Source organism: Delphinus delphis, chromosome 15, assembly GCF_949987515.2.
Source record: "Delphinus delphis chromosome 15, mDelDel1.2, whole genome shotgun sequence".
Classification (NCBI taxonomy): domain Eukaryota; kingdom Metazoa; phylum Chordata; class Mammalia; order Artiodactyla; family Delphinidae; genus Delphinus; species Delphinus delphis.
The window spans coordinates 60,795,983-60,810,836 of record NC_082697.1 but is presented as its reverse complement, the minus strand read 5'-3'; the positions used below and the strand labels follow the sequence as shown (position 1 = coordinate 60,810,836).

General features: G+C 38.7%; 1 protein-coding gene and 1 long non-coding RNA gene across 7 annotated transcripts in view; one reads left to right on the top strand and one right to left on the bottom strand.

Annotated features, from left to right (window-relative positions):
* LOC132438018 (uncharacterized) overlaps positions 1 to 14,394 on the top strand; it is a 93,400-nt gene extending 79,006 nt beyond the window's left edge. Inside the window, exon 5 of the long non-coding RNA XR_009522137.1 lies at positions 14,233 to 14,394. This is a non-coding gene — a long non-coding RNA (uncharacterized lncRNA). The remainder of the gene's footprint in view (positions 1 to 14,232) is intronic.
* MRTFB (myocardin related transcription factor B) overlaps positions 1 to 14,854 on the bottom strand; it is a 201,152-nt gene that overhangs the window by 47,159 nt on the left and 139,139 nt on the right. For all 6 annotated transcript variants that reach the window (XM_060031768.1, XM_060031773.1, XM_060031769.1 and 3 more), the window contains 4 exons: positions 7,348 to 7,413; positions 5,201 to 5,256; positions 3,989 to 4,064; positions 242 to 403 (listed from right to left, as the gene is read on the bottom strand). In XM_060031768.1, coding sequence (XP_059887751.1) covers positions 242 to 403; positions 3,989 to 4,064; positions 5,201 to 5,256; positions 7,348 to 7,413 — 360 coding nt within the window. The remainder of the gene's footprint in view (positions 1 to 241; positions 404 to 3,988; positions 4,065 to 5,200; positions 5,257 to 7,347; positions 7,414 to 14,854) is intronic.

Below are 14,854 nucleotides of genomic sequence, written 5' to 3'. Positions count from 1 at the left end.
TAACAAGAGGAATCTCTGTGGTAAGAGATGCTTGTCTTGTAATACATAATATAATAACACTAACAGTAATAATGGGAATCAGTGCAAATGTTAATCAATTTCTAATTTACCCAGAAAACAATAGTCATGATTAGTGCTGGCTTTTTAAATTAAATTTTTCTTATTTAAAACTGATTTTTCTTATTTAAAACTTCCAAGTTTCTTTTTTTTCCCAGAAAACAGTAAAATTTTAGAGTCTTGCCTATAATTGCTTCCTTAACACTGGAGTCTACAGGAAGGATGTTTTTCTCTACCAGCTCCATAGGACCAGGTCTTTGAGCAATCTTTTCATTCAGATCATCAGCTAGTCGAGCTCTTTTCAACTTCATCTGAGTAGCCTGCAGGGATGGCTCTGCAAATGTTTCTAAAACAGGAAACACAGTTTTAACCATTACTTGAATTACTATTTCTATTCCATAATGTTATTTCAGGCCAACTAATTTAAACTGGTATAAACAGACTTACGTGTTCCTAACATATTTATGGAGAGACAATGACTGTTTAAGAATGCTCCTGTATACAATTTACATTTTTAGTCCTAGATAGCTTTATACCGTCTATACAGTATGGATGTCCTCAGACTCAAATTAATATGAACTCAAGCCAAAAATGGGGTCCTGCTATTGCTCATTTACGGTAGGAGAGTCGAATTCATATTTATTAGGCATTGGGGATACAGAGGATGAACAAGAGAGATGTGGTTCATGGCTCAAGAAGTTCGCAGTTTTAGATTTGGCTTCATTGGAAAGTCAGTTCGTAGAAGGGGAGAAACTGTTATCTCAGGATATAAGCTTCTCTGCAGGAGTCAGTGGGAAGAGCTACAAATCACATCCTTCGATCAATCCATGTGCATCTCAGAGTCCTTCATCATAATTAAGAATTTGGGTTTATTCTGAATACATAACCTTGCGACATTCAATTACATAGTAATTAATAGTCATACAGAAGCATCAACTCATCTACCCACATATGCATAAAGTTGTATAACAGGTGTGATACTATATCGTAACTCATTCATTTGCATAATTCTGTCAATTACTTGTGTTTCTGGTAACTCTCATTATTTTATTACATTGTTCTAAATGATGTTTATGAATGATTAAACATAATGATGAGGGGTTAACCCAATACCGAGTTGAAAGTCGCTTGCCCCTTAAATTATTCAGTATAAGGTCTTTTAATGAAATTCCCTGTAAGTAACGTCAGGATTATCTGATGTTCTTCATTCTGTAGGTTAGATGGCCTGGCTGAGGCCCAAAGAGCACTGAGACCCCAAGGGCCAATAAACTACCATCCAGCACAGCTGATCACTTGTCTTTCTACTGGTTAAGTTATGTGCTTACCAAGTATCAATCTTGTTTGTCTACAAAATAGCTCATCACTAGTGTGACTGCTATTGTCAATACATAATTTAACCAGATGTTATGGGGAAATCATAAACTTCAAAAATAAAATGACTATTTCTTGGAAACCTGAGTTAAATGCTTTGGAATGACTTGATAAAGGTAAGCCATTAAAAAAAAAATCACTGTCGCGTTACTTAGGGCAACTAACAACGGTAAAAGATTTGGGGAAAAATGATAAAATCTAGGATTTTTAAACTCAGATTGCTTTTCAAGTGCCTCTGAGTTTTGTTCCACCATGAATGGAAATTGTAGATGATGTACAATGGCTATGCTTTATACAAGAAAGATGTGAGCTCCATTCGTTAAAGCCTTCCCTGCACGTGAAGGTCCTACCCCTAAGTTGGAATACTGGCAAATAAATTCATGTTTCTATAAGTTAAAGTAACACGTATGCCCATCTCATTTTTATAATTTTCCTGTATAAACAACTCTGGCCCCAATCTTATTAGACAGAACCCTTCTAGCCACACAGGAAGATGATAGGTGGGGGAAAGTAGATCGTGCAAACCACTTTTAGGTTGATGTTTAAAAGCCTTTGTTAAGATCTAGGCAGGAGAGTCTTCTGCCTTTTCCTCTCTTCCACTGACATTATCCAAGTGATATCAGGAATGTTTGGGAAGAAAATATCCCAAAAGTAAATAATTAGAGGCTGGCATTTTGGTATGCTTCTGTTCCTGGTCTGATTGCTTCATCATCTCCATGAGGCCGAGGCTGGCTTTCGGCTGCTGAACTTCAGGAAATAATTTAGACTTTTGCCTGCCAAACATCCAATTCAATCAAAACTGGGATAATGTTATAATAAGTTGGGGGTGGTTTTAAGGTATTTTTGAAATTATAGATGTGACATTCTTTCTTACTTCAAAAGTCTCTACTTTAGAAGAGATGGCCTAAAAACATCACTTATGGTTCATTCATATACATAGTTAGGTTTTTAAATGCTGAGTAGTCTCTTTTTGGAAAAAGCAGATATGATTCCTTTTGATAGTTAAATGTATTTGCCTTAGTTTTAATTATATTAATAAAGCCTGTTACAGTTAGAAGGCAAGTTGAAACAGACAGCATCATTCCTACAAAAATGTTCCTTATAGGTCAAGATATTTTGAGGCACAGAAGGAGCCATTTACCAAGTTACTTACCAGCAAATTTGCTTCTCTGAAGATTCACTTATCCCTGACAGCTGGTAGCTGCTCCTACCCTACCACTGGAGTTCTGGAAAAGCTTTTTTAGTCCAGCAGACTTCTGAGACGTTCACAACCCAAAGTAGAGACAGGAACAGACCTCTCACCTCCCATCCCAGACATGAAGATGGTTACATAATCATAGATTATTTGGATTAGAAGAGACACTACTTGGGGTTATAGAGGCCAACTTGATAGCTGGAACTTCTTTACAACATCCTTAATGTGGTTTCAGCCTGTGTTTATTCCCTATCACAGCAGCCTGTTTATTCCCTATAGAGCACTTTTCACAATCTGTAATTTATTTGTTTTGCCTATGTATTATCTGTCTGTGCCACTAGAATGCAAGCTCCATGAAGGTGGGCATCCGTCTGGCTCACTTGGGTCTCTGGTGTCTAGCTTGCAGGCCAGTGTACTAACAGCTCTAATAATGGCAACCGTACCACTTCTTGAAGATTTTATTTTGGACATATCTGACTGACCTTTATGCTGAGCTATAATCTAATACTCTGTCATATCAACCTAATTCTAATACTAACTCTATCATTAGGCCAGAGAACACAAATCTAATCTTCCTCCTACCTAATAACGGTCTCTAAATGTTTGAGAAGTTTCTGTTTCTGCTCAGGGTTTAACACTCTCAAGACTATCACAGGGTCAAAGCTCCTTAGTCCACAAATTAGTCAGTAAAGCAAAACAATGAAAGAAAATGTAACTCAGGAATTTAATGGTGGAGATACCAGATTTCGAGAATGTTCTGTTTTTAGAGAGAAAAACATCACGGCCTGAGCCACATGTCTCACCAAAGATGGAGTGGAACTGTCCTTACTAGCTTCCTAAGAGATGAGACTCAGTCATCGAGAAAATCTGGTGGGTCAGGTGGAGCTAGTTTGTGATAATGGTCAGATCGAGCTGGATTGTTGTGGGTTAAGTAGCAACGAAGAGAAAATGTCAGGTATGGGCCTTGACCCAGGTAGACCTAACAGGGTCCAAGTCGTTGAAAATCGAGCGTTAGACTTGTGGCTGTCATACCCTTTATGACTTAATGAGCAGGCGCACATCCCTCACTGATGAAGAAATCCTCTGGACCGAAAATGTTTTTCCAGAACAGTATGGTAGAGATACCTATAGCACCCCCAGCTGGCGGGCAAGAGTCAGTCCATCAATTGGCTATTTGGAGAATCAAACCTTCCCCATGTATCTAACATAACATTTTTAGCTTTGGGTCTTCATGTTGCTATCCAGTTTGGAGGATGTCAGCCTGTGGGGTAAAAAGTTATTAAAATGGGAATAAACAGAAATGGTGGAATTCTCACTTCTTTTCTTGAGAAAATGTAGCAAAAGCAGCAGAAATAGAATTTTTACCTTCTAAAATGTGCATCCTGACAAGTTCAGAACGATCTGGTCGGCTCCGAATCTTGTGCTTCAAAAAGTTTTCGGTCTTTAAAAAAGAGAGAGAGAGAAAAATTCTTATCATAAATTGTTTATGATTTATTGTAGTTTTACATTTTTTTCTCAAGGTACTCTATTTAAATAAATTGTATACTCTTTTGATCATGATTTTGAGAGGAAGAGTAGAAATTAGTACTTTGAAAAACTATTATCCAATACATGATTTAAATTGCAGCCTTCAAAGTTGTACAGGGATTTGAAGTGTATGCTGGTATAAAGTAAGCACTTTATAAACTTTTATTTTAAAACTTGGAAAAGGCAAAGGCTCATAATTTTGAAGATGACTTTTGAACAGAGGATTTGAACATTTAAATATCTAAAGTCAATAAAATCTACACTTCAGGTCAAGTAAAAATCCATCTAAGATAACACATTTCCTAAAAATCCTAATGTATTTTCTGTGATGAATTCCTATCTTTAATCATACTTTCTTATTCAGAACTGTACTCAAGTCTAAACAATAAGGCTTTAAAATGGGTTTTGTATTTTCTAAGACTCTAAGAGATCATTATTGCATCCTGGGAAAATTCTTAAGGAATTTTTGGAACATGATTATTTTCATATTGCATGATAGAAGTTTCCTCTAAAACAAAAAGAATAATGGCACTTTTAAAGAAAAATAATAAACACCAATTTAGTGTGCAACTATGATGGAGTCATTTCAAAGAATAAAACAGAGCTGAATATGGCAATATTCCTCATTCAGCCAAATTCTCCCACCCTTGGTCAAATGTACTGCTAACATAGACCCAGGAGGGAAACGAAGGAAGGATCCGGTGTCAGTACATCACTTGGGCTATCTGTCTGCAGAGGTAACAAATGGCAGAATTACTCCATCATTATTCTAAAAACTGTTGTTATGCTCCAAAAGTAAGAAAAAAGTGTGATTTGTCCTATGTACAACACTAGTTTACTAGTTTTAAAAGAACAAAATTTGAATGTCCTGTATTTTCTATAAACCTCCAAGATAAAACTACCCCAGGATATATTACTCTATATGCCATGTTATCCTGAAAATACACTATATTTTCTCTATTGATATACGTAGGAGTAAGACTGTTACTTGTCCACAGGTACTTTAATACAAAAGAGAGAAGCAGAATATTTTAAACTGAAATTCCTTACTCTGGCTCGTTCCAAGCTTTTTATCTGCTCGTGGAATGCCGCTGGGCTCTTCAGGGCTGTGAGAAAAAGAAATCATTTCCATGGTATAAATAGAGGAGTTAATACTTCAGTCAAATGTTACAGCGTATCATGGTGATGTTTTCTCTTAATCTGATTAGTGTGCCTCTACAGTCCCATTTATTTCCTAGCTCCTTTAGGAGATCTGCAAAATTGAAACCTTAAATGTTTCAGAATTAAAATTATGTGTTTTACAAATAAAACAAGTTAACATTCACAACAGAGTTGTATACATAATGGCAATGCATATATCAGGTCAGACTAGTTCCAGCCCATAGCTGGGGCAAATTACCATTACCAAGGGAACTGTTTGATGGTTCCTTAACAGGTCTTTGCTCTTATGGCCCTACAAGTTACTGGGAAAAGCCCACAAGTCCTTAGGGCATTTAACGTTGGAGTGATCTAGCCTTGAACTTGAGGACACTCTGCAGTTCATGTCTAAGAGAGCAGAGTTACCACCTACTGAGAACCCACAACACACTTAGCGCCTTGCTCTGTGGCCCATCACAATTATATTGCTGCTCATCATCACAACAGCCTTGTGACATAGGTATTAGCCCCAGCACAGATGAAAGGCTCAAAGAGGTTAAATGAATTCTTGAAGTTATACAGCTAGATGGTGGTCAAAGCGGGATTTACATCTAGAATTCTGAATTTGGCAGGTTCATGCTCTTTCTATCATACCACAATGCAACTCACTCTAAAGACACAGTGATTCCTTAATATGTTAACTTCTAGTACATTATTCCAAAGTCCCAGAGAGAGAGAGAGGCAGTGTTTATTAAAACATCACATACTACAGAATTTCTATCAATTATCTTTGCAAAATCTTCTGTGTGTATGTCCACTGCTGTCTGATTACACCCTGCACTTATCACTATGGGCAGTCAGAGAATGTGGATGGAATGCAGGACTAGGCTTAACCTGGGCTATCACCTCCCAGTATTGGCCCATCAGCTCTTGGTAACATTTTTTTCAATTCTGGTACTTAAAGCATTGCAAAGACTCACAGAAGCCCAGCCAAACAGGTTTGGCCAGGGACCAGCTCCTAAAAGCAGACTACAGCTGGCTTCACAGTGGTATTTAAAGCACCGCACTTTGATCCTGTTTGATTGACTCATATCAGGAATGCAGTGGTGGAGAAATCTGGCAGATTATCAAACCAGCTTCTGATAACTGGTTTTATCACAATGCTAGATTTAAAATATGTAGATACTCAATTATTAGTAGTTCAGAAAAAAAAGTGTTCACAGGGAAAAACATCTCCTCATCACAGAGAAAAATCGTTCCTTATCACAAACCAAAAAAAGGCAATAGCAGTGACTGTGAAGACTGGGAAGCATAAGTACATGTTGTAATTTCTTTCTAGTTTTTTAAGCCAAATAAGTTACTTCTTAGAAAAATCAATTTTTAGACAAAAATCCCCAAATAATGCTAACAGCCTATACAAAACCACCACTCTTCTCCTCTAAAATATAAAATCACCTCCAAATTTGGTGATTAAAGGTAAAGAAGACAACTTGGACAAATATTCTAAAATTAATAGACTCTCAAAAATGAAGGAATGAAGCCTAGAGCTACTTGGGAAAATATCTGTACTTGGGCAAGAAAGATTTTATTAATTATAAATAGAATGCTTATTAGTCCTGTAATTGAGATACATAATTATATAGACTATACTATAGCATCAAAGATAATTAATTTGAATTAAAGTAGAACCAGGTTTTGAATTAACTTATCATGTTACTTTTGCCAGTATCATTGGATTCATTATCTAGTGATTATTTCAGTTATTTTAAAGCTAAAAGTAATGCTGAAGTTTGAAGTAAGAACTGATGTTAGCCTAATTACAGAGCTTTAAAGGTATTCTTTGATAATATAAAATTTGTGTCTATCTTTTAAGTTGCATCTGGTTTCCAAAATGTATTTTAAATGATTGTTAGGTTAGCAATGCTGATGCCTGGTTTTTCCTTATAAATTGTATGTGGATTAAATGGATACCACTGAAAGTAGAGTGTGGAACAGCTTCTTCTTAGACATGCCCATTTTGTTACATCACATTAGAAATGACAGTGACACTTCAGTCTTACGTGGCATGATGCCCTGGTCCACTAGTTGTTCTCTCGTCCTCCTTTGTTGCAGCCTCAGCTGGAGCACTGTGCAAAGGAAATAATCACCATTGGAGTTAACAGGCAAACTGTAGGGTCCAACTTACAAAGTTCCAGAGGAGATACAATTAAGCTTACTTAAAAAGCTTATATTTCATAATTGAATAAGGATACTACCTGGTACCATTCAACCTGTCCAAAAAAAAAAAAAATCAGTTTGTGATTTCTGCTTTTTGGGTGAACTCTGAAGTTCTCTCAGCTTATCTTTTGTTTAGTCAGTTAATAATCTTAAGTTGATGATTAAAGCTAAGTCTTTGTTGTTTAAATACAATCACATCGTACTCAGCAAATAAACAAAAATAGTCGGCTTATATATTCTTATTAATAAAAAACAGAAATGTGAGATACCTTGACATTCCTTAGTTTTTTTAAAAAAACAAGTTAATAGCAAAAATGTATTTTAAGGAAAGATTAATGTATTTGGAGGAACTCACTCCATCTGGAAAATTTTGTTTGTTTGTTTTTTGCGGCACGCAGGCCTGCCACTGCTGTGGCCTCTCGCGTTGCGGAGCAGAGGCTCCGGACGCGCAGGCTCAGCGGCCATGGCTCACGGGCCCAGCCGCTCCGCGGCATGTGGGATCTTCCCGGACCGGGGCACGAACCCGCGTCCCCTGCATCGGCAGGCGGACTCTCAACCACTGCGCCACCAGGGAAGCCCCTGGAACAAATTTTAAATAGCTTTAATGAAGGCCAACTTCATAATAAAAATTAGACCTATGAGATATTACTAATTACGCAAAGGAAAATTTCTGAATTAAGACTTTGAAGTTTAATAATCTTTGCAAAACATAACACTGCATCTCACTCCAGAAGTTCTAAGAAAGCCACAAATCAATTGGTACCTAATTATTTTAATTAAAAGAGTAAATAAATCATTAAACTTGTAGAAAACAAGGTATACATCACAAAATGTGGAAATCCTGCTTGCCAAATTTAATAAAATATATTTTTTCCTCTAGATTTCTCAAGCAGATTCCTTTCATAGCATCTCTATGTTTTTGTCTGGAAAGTGAGCTGATTTCAAAAAAGAGTAATATATGAAGTAACTTCGAAAAATATTTTCCTTGGTTTGCCTTACGTTCAATTTTAAGTTTCCATTTTTAATTTTTCTTTCAAACCATGGATGAAAACCAAGGTTAGGATTATTAAGGGTCCGCCTAAGGGTTGTCAATATGAAAAAAAAAAATTAGCTATGTGTATTTCTTAAATGGTAGGGAAGGAAGACAATTTTTTAGCAAGGGCGTGATGAGGCTGGCTTGGACCAGGCTCAAATGCAAGGCACATAACGGCTCCTACTTGCAATTAACCCCAAGACCTGAAGATGCAGGGCCTGTGGCCCTCATATCCTTTGCTTTTTGCTTGCCCTTGTGCTGACTGCAGAGCAGAGCCCAATCTTAGATATATTTTAAATATATTTTCATATTCATTGCTAGATATGAATGTTATCCTTTACTTAATACTGAAAAAAAATTTTTATATGCTTCTTTTGGGGGCCACAAAGCTTCACTGACATCCCATTTAGAACTGAAGCAATTGACATAAGATCTATTACACACAGCAAAAGAAAAACTTAGAGTCAAAAAAATATATGCACGTTTCTCACATTAAAATGTTTTGTGGTTCTCTGAATCAATTATGCTCTAACACAAAGATCTTTTCCCTGATAACTTATAGTTTATTGAGAATAGTATGTTCCCACTGTACTTTACTAGGAACAAAAATAACCAAGGAGATGACCCGTGGATCTGATAGCACCCAAATGCCTGCATACTCCGACATTCTTCTATGAATGCCGAAGTTAATTCTTGTCTGAAATCAAGGTGGTCATATTCGAGAGGCAGAATACCAAGAAAAGGAATACTGAGAGGAGAAAAGGGTCAGAACAATCTCTAGTTCAAAGGCTGACACTTCTGGAACACGGTGGTCCACGTCTGTTGCAGAATCTCTAGCAGTAGTATTTTTCCTTTCTCCCACAGGAGTCTTCAAAGAAAGGAGTAAAATAGAAAGGGTAATGAAAATATCATCAGCCTCTTCTTTGGTTTAAGACAAACAAAGCACCATACTAGTGAGACAAATGTGTCAAACACAATACATATTTCTAGGCGAATGGCATCTTGGAATGAGAGATACATTCGCAACAACATGGTGACAACAGCTCGTTCGTCTTGAAGCATCTCCTGACTGTACGCTGGTCAGCTGCCCTCATGCGCCTTCGCAGCAGTCCTGTCAGCTGTATTATCTTTCACCAGAAATTGCATTTTCATGCTGTTGTGCGAAGGTATCTGTTGCCATGAGGGTAATATGCCAAATGAATGCATGTCACCAACTACCAGTTGTTAAAATAAAACAAAACTATTGTGTTTTCCATCCATTTTTCTTCACGACAAAACAATCAATCCTATTTATTTCATACTGCTCGAAGGTAGGAGAATAATCTTCCCGGTCAATGCTCTCATTACCTATTAATTTTCCCAAGTAGCAATACCCTCACACTACAAATATTACTCAAAGCAGGTGTGGCAGGCAGCCTTCCCCAGGCATGTTCATTCATTAAGAGCCTATTTATTAGGCGTCTGTTAGTGACTGCAGGGTGCATGCATGGGAAAGAACAGCAGCAGCTGTGAACAGAAGGTCTGTTTTTAGGCAAAGACATTAGGAAGAACATGGATGGAAGAGGAGGCAAATAACCAGCCATGTTGTTAAGACTGCAGATTACCCAGCTTGATTTAGTTTTCATCTATACCAAAAGGTGGGCAGCACGGGACACATTATGTTGAATATAAGGCACTATGCCCTATCGAGAGACTTGGGTACACTGCCACTTTTGGTCAATGTTAAAACACAATTACAGTATTCGTCCATATCAAATACAACCAATCACTCGCAACCTGATGGAGGCTCTTCTGAGTACTAATGATTATAAAAAGTACCTATCAGATAGGTACAGGCTCATAATTTTGGACAATAGCAAACTTCCTTTTACTCTTTTCCACTCATCAAATGAGTGGAAAAAAAGAAAGTTAGCACAATAAATGACAAGCAATACCTGTCCCTTAAAGGCAGACCACCCAGGCCAGGAAGAACAAGGCTTGAATGATGTAGACAGCTGAACTGTCCTGCAACACTAGAAAGCTAGAGCTGCCCAGACGTGGGCAGAGCTTATCCAGACCGTGAAGGGGGAAGAGACCCTGAATAGAGAGGGCCTGACTCTTAACGATCATAGAGGCGTTCACCATTGTGGGCATGTGAGCATCTAAAGATGCTTTATCAAGTTAACCTTGGAGACCATCTTCCTCCCTCTGCAGCCTCCAAACTCACGTCTGTGTGGAGGGCAGGACGGCCCAGATCACTGAATGCTACTGGGCCTGTTGCACAGTTGCAGTTCTTAAGACCAATGGATAACCCGGTAGGCTGGCTGATCCCTGGAAACCTGACATACTCTGCACACGTTCACGAGATTGCACTCCTGTAGCCACAAACAGAAGACCAGACGCTGGTCCAGCACTGCTTTCCTGTGGCAGCAGCGGGGGGTGGTGGTGTATGGCTGCCTAAGAAGCCAACCTCGGGGCAATGGCCTTGTGTCTGAAAACAGACCTGAGAGCATTCGCCCCCGGTGCCTTGCTGAATTGATAAATTGTGCTACTGGGCTGACATCATAGCTTCCAACACATTAGGAAACTGACTAAAATTCAGCAACTCCATGGCCATCTTACAAATAATTACATGCCAGAAAAGAAAACATGTAAATCTACAGAATTCTGGAAGGAAAAACAAAAGAGTTCAAAACACTCAGTGAGTGAGCAGCTACATCCTTTCAGAAAACAAAGGACACAGTACTAATGGCGCTGAAATAGAATCCATGTTACGACTGCTCACATTTGAACATTTTCAAGGAATGTCTTTATCTTTGAAACATGTAGAAATGAAAATAATCTGATACATGGACCTAAGAAGTTCTTACGTTTAAAATGGGTGGGGTTAAACCTGTTTCATTTTCTCAAAGAGGTGTGTGTGTGTGGGGGGTGGTGGCACACAGGTGTTAACAGCGTATCTCATTATACAGCTAGCACTGTATTCTCTGTGCAAAAACCGTTACCATAGGCTGAGAAGTCTATAACAGCTCTGTGTTTCCCGATGACAAAACTCACAAGAGGTACACCAAGGACCTCCATTAACAGAAGGAGATGAGGTTACAGAGCCATTTGTTTACCCTTTGTGTCACATCTTTCTTAACTATCCTGAGTCCAAGGTTTTTATTTTTTATTAAAAAGAAAATAAATCTCTTTACCTATTAAAAGAGTGATATATGTTCATTACAGAAAATAAGGAAATTTTAAAAAGGAGGAGGAAGAAACCAAAAAAGAAAATCACCAATAATATCATCAACCAGAGAGATATACAACTACTGTTACCATACTGGTGTATTCCTCTGTCTCTTAGCTAAGCATAATTTTTTTTTTTTTAAAGAAGATGTTGGGGGTAGGAGTTTATTAATTAATTAATTTATTTTTGCTGTGTTGGGTCTTTGTTCATCGCGGTGCGCGGGCCTCTCACTATCGCGGCCTCTCTTGTTGTGGAGCACAGGCTCCAGACGCGCAGGCTCAGTAGTTGTGGCTCACGGGCCTAGCTGCTCCGCGGCACGTGGGATCCTCCCAGACCCGGGCTCGAACCCGTGTCCCCTGCATTAGCAGGCAGATTCTCAACAAGTGCACCACCAGGGAAGCCCAGCTAAGCATAATTTTTGATTCTCTGCTTCTACATACTATGATCACACTGTACAATGATAAATGTTCTTGTTATTTCAATGGCTACATAAAATACTCTGTTGGGTGGACATGCATAGTTTACTAAATATACCCCTATTATTTATCACTTAGGTTGTTTCCAATTTTTACAACTACTATAACTAATGCTACGGTGGGTTTTTTGTGTATAAAGTTTATTCCTTATTTTTAGTTATTTCCTTAATTCCTAAAAGGAGGATTCCCTATGTGGTCCATATAAGGCATGGCCATAAAGTAAGGAGACAAATTTGTATGCAAACCATCATCTTTGAAATTATAGTAGACGTGTGAAAACATGGATACAGACTACTTTACATCTGTTGCATTTAGAGAAAAAATTTTCATTAATTTTTGAATTTTTCCAACATGATGTGTGTTATTATTTCTTAGGGCTAACATTCATGGTTTCTGATTACATTTCAACAACAAAAAAATGCATATAATTTGGAAAATTCTACTTAAGTGTTATGTCTTGTTACAAAAGACAAAAACAATATTCTGTCAACATAAATGTTTTCAACTTGCTCTTTTTTTAATACAAGAAAAGTAAAAACGTAATTTTAACCACCATTCTGAAAAATGAAAGGTAGCTCATCTAATGGCAAAGAGGAAATGTCATTCTTATTCATCATCAGAAATAGTTTAGAATTAAAAAGTATCATCTCTGGGCTTCCCTGGTGGTGCAGTGGTTGAGAGTCTGCCTGCCGATGCAGGGGACACGGATTCGTGCCCCAGTCCGGGAAGATCCCGCATGCTGTGGAGTGGCTGGGCCTGTGAGCCGTGGCCGCTGAGCCTGCGCGTTCGGAGCCTGTGCTCCACAATGGGAGAGGCCACAACAGTGAGAGGCCCGCGTACCCGCCCCCCCCCCCCCACACACAGTATCATCTCTTAGTTCCTTTCCCCTGATTCTTAAGTGGATTAAAGTGCTTTTAGAGCAAAATTTTAGGATTAGTTTCCAATATTAAAAAAAAAACAACCTCAAAATAGAATAATGTCTTTCACATAATATTTACACCCCTTCAAAATTTTTAGCTGCTTTTTGAACCAAGATATGTCTTTTCTCTTTTGTTTCTATAAGTAGAATGTTTGAAATGTTTCCATAATATGACATAAAGTGCCTTTTTACTCTAAAGGAAAAAACCCACATTATGCAGCATTTTAATAACATATAGCAATTTGGCATGAGTTGAACAAGCCAAAACAAAGCACAGTGTTGGGCCAGGGGATTTGCAAGGGGACATCTGAGGAACGTATATAACAAAAACAAGGCAGAAATGACACTTTCTGGGAAGCAGTATGGCAGGCAGCCATGGTCTTAAGAAATTCTTTATAAATAGCTAGTTTCAGTTATGGGGTATGAAGGAGGGTGGGATGAGTGAGGATGGAGCGTGGGGGTGGGGATTAGCAGCTGCCTGCAAGTCAAAGAGAAGATCCAATGTATATTATTTAATTACAGGACACTGGACAGAATAAACTGCAGAATCATGAGGGGAGGAAAAAACACCCCAAAACCCTGAGCCAGTCAAGTAAAGGCTGGGTAAACCAGTGGCAAAAGCAAAGATGGGAAACTGAAAAATACTCTAGAATTGTATGTATTGACTCTGAAGATAATATTAGGCAAAAAACAGACCCTGGTTTCAGTTTTTTAAAATTTGTTTAAAGATGTTTGAGTAGTTAAGAGAATGAAGTAGTTGTACTTTGGCAAAAATTTATTATGCATTGTTTAAAGAGTGCTAATTTAAGGGCCTGGTCCTATAAAAACAAGACAATTTAGAAAAGCCAACATCTTCATATTATCTTTTGAACTTACATACAGGAGGGATTAACTGGCCCCTAAGTAATACCTTAGAACAGTTACATTTGGGGGCCCCATTCAACCCTGATTTCAGTGTTCTATCAAGCAGCTGGTTCAGCAGTAAAGTTTACAACTGCATTTGTTCAATCAGCTAGGGGCAAATGACATCTTGAAAAAATCTGTATCAAAAGAGCAAAAGACTGATGGACTGCTTTTTCTGTTCCTCAGAAGTAAATGTTTAAAAAGCTGGGCTTCCCTGATGGCACAGTGGTTGAGAGTCCTCCTGCCGATACAGGGGACACGGGTTCGTGCCCCGGTCCGGGAAGATTCCACATGCCGCGGAGCGGCTGGGCCCGTGAGCCATGGCCGCTGAGCCTGCGCGTCCGAAGCCTGTGCTCCGCAACGGGAGAGGCCGCGACAGTGAGAGGCCCGCGTACCGCAAAAAAATAAAAAAATTAAAAAAAAAAAAACGATTCCCATATTTTTAGTTCTTTGCTGTGAATGGGTATTTTGTAGTCACAGGGTAAGCAGTCACATCCTGAAGGCTTTCCTTCTAAGCCTGGGATTCAGAAATACACAGTGTATGTACCACTAACACCTATATTTAAAAATCCATGTTTTGGGCTTCCTTGGTGGCATAGCAGTTAAGAATCCGCCTGCCAAGGCAGGGGACACGGGTTCGAGCCCTGGTGCGGGAAGATCCCACATGCCATGGAGCAACTAAGCCCGTGTACCACAACTACTGAGCCCACGTGCCACAACTACTGAAGCCCGCACGTCTAGAGCCCGTGCTCCGTAACAAGAGAAGCCACCACAGTGAGAAGCCCGCGCACCACAATGAAGAGTAGTC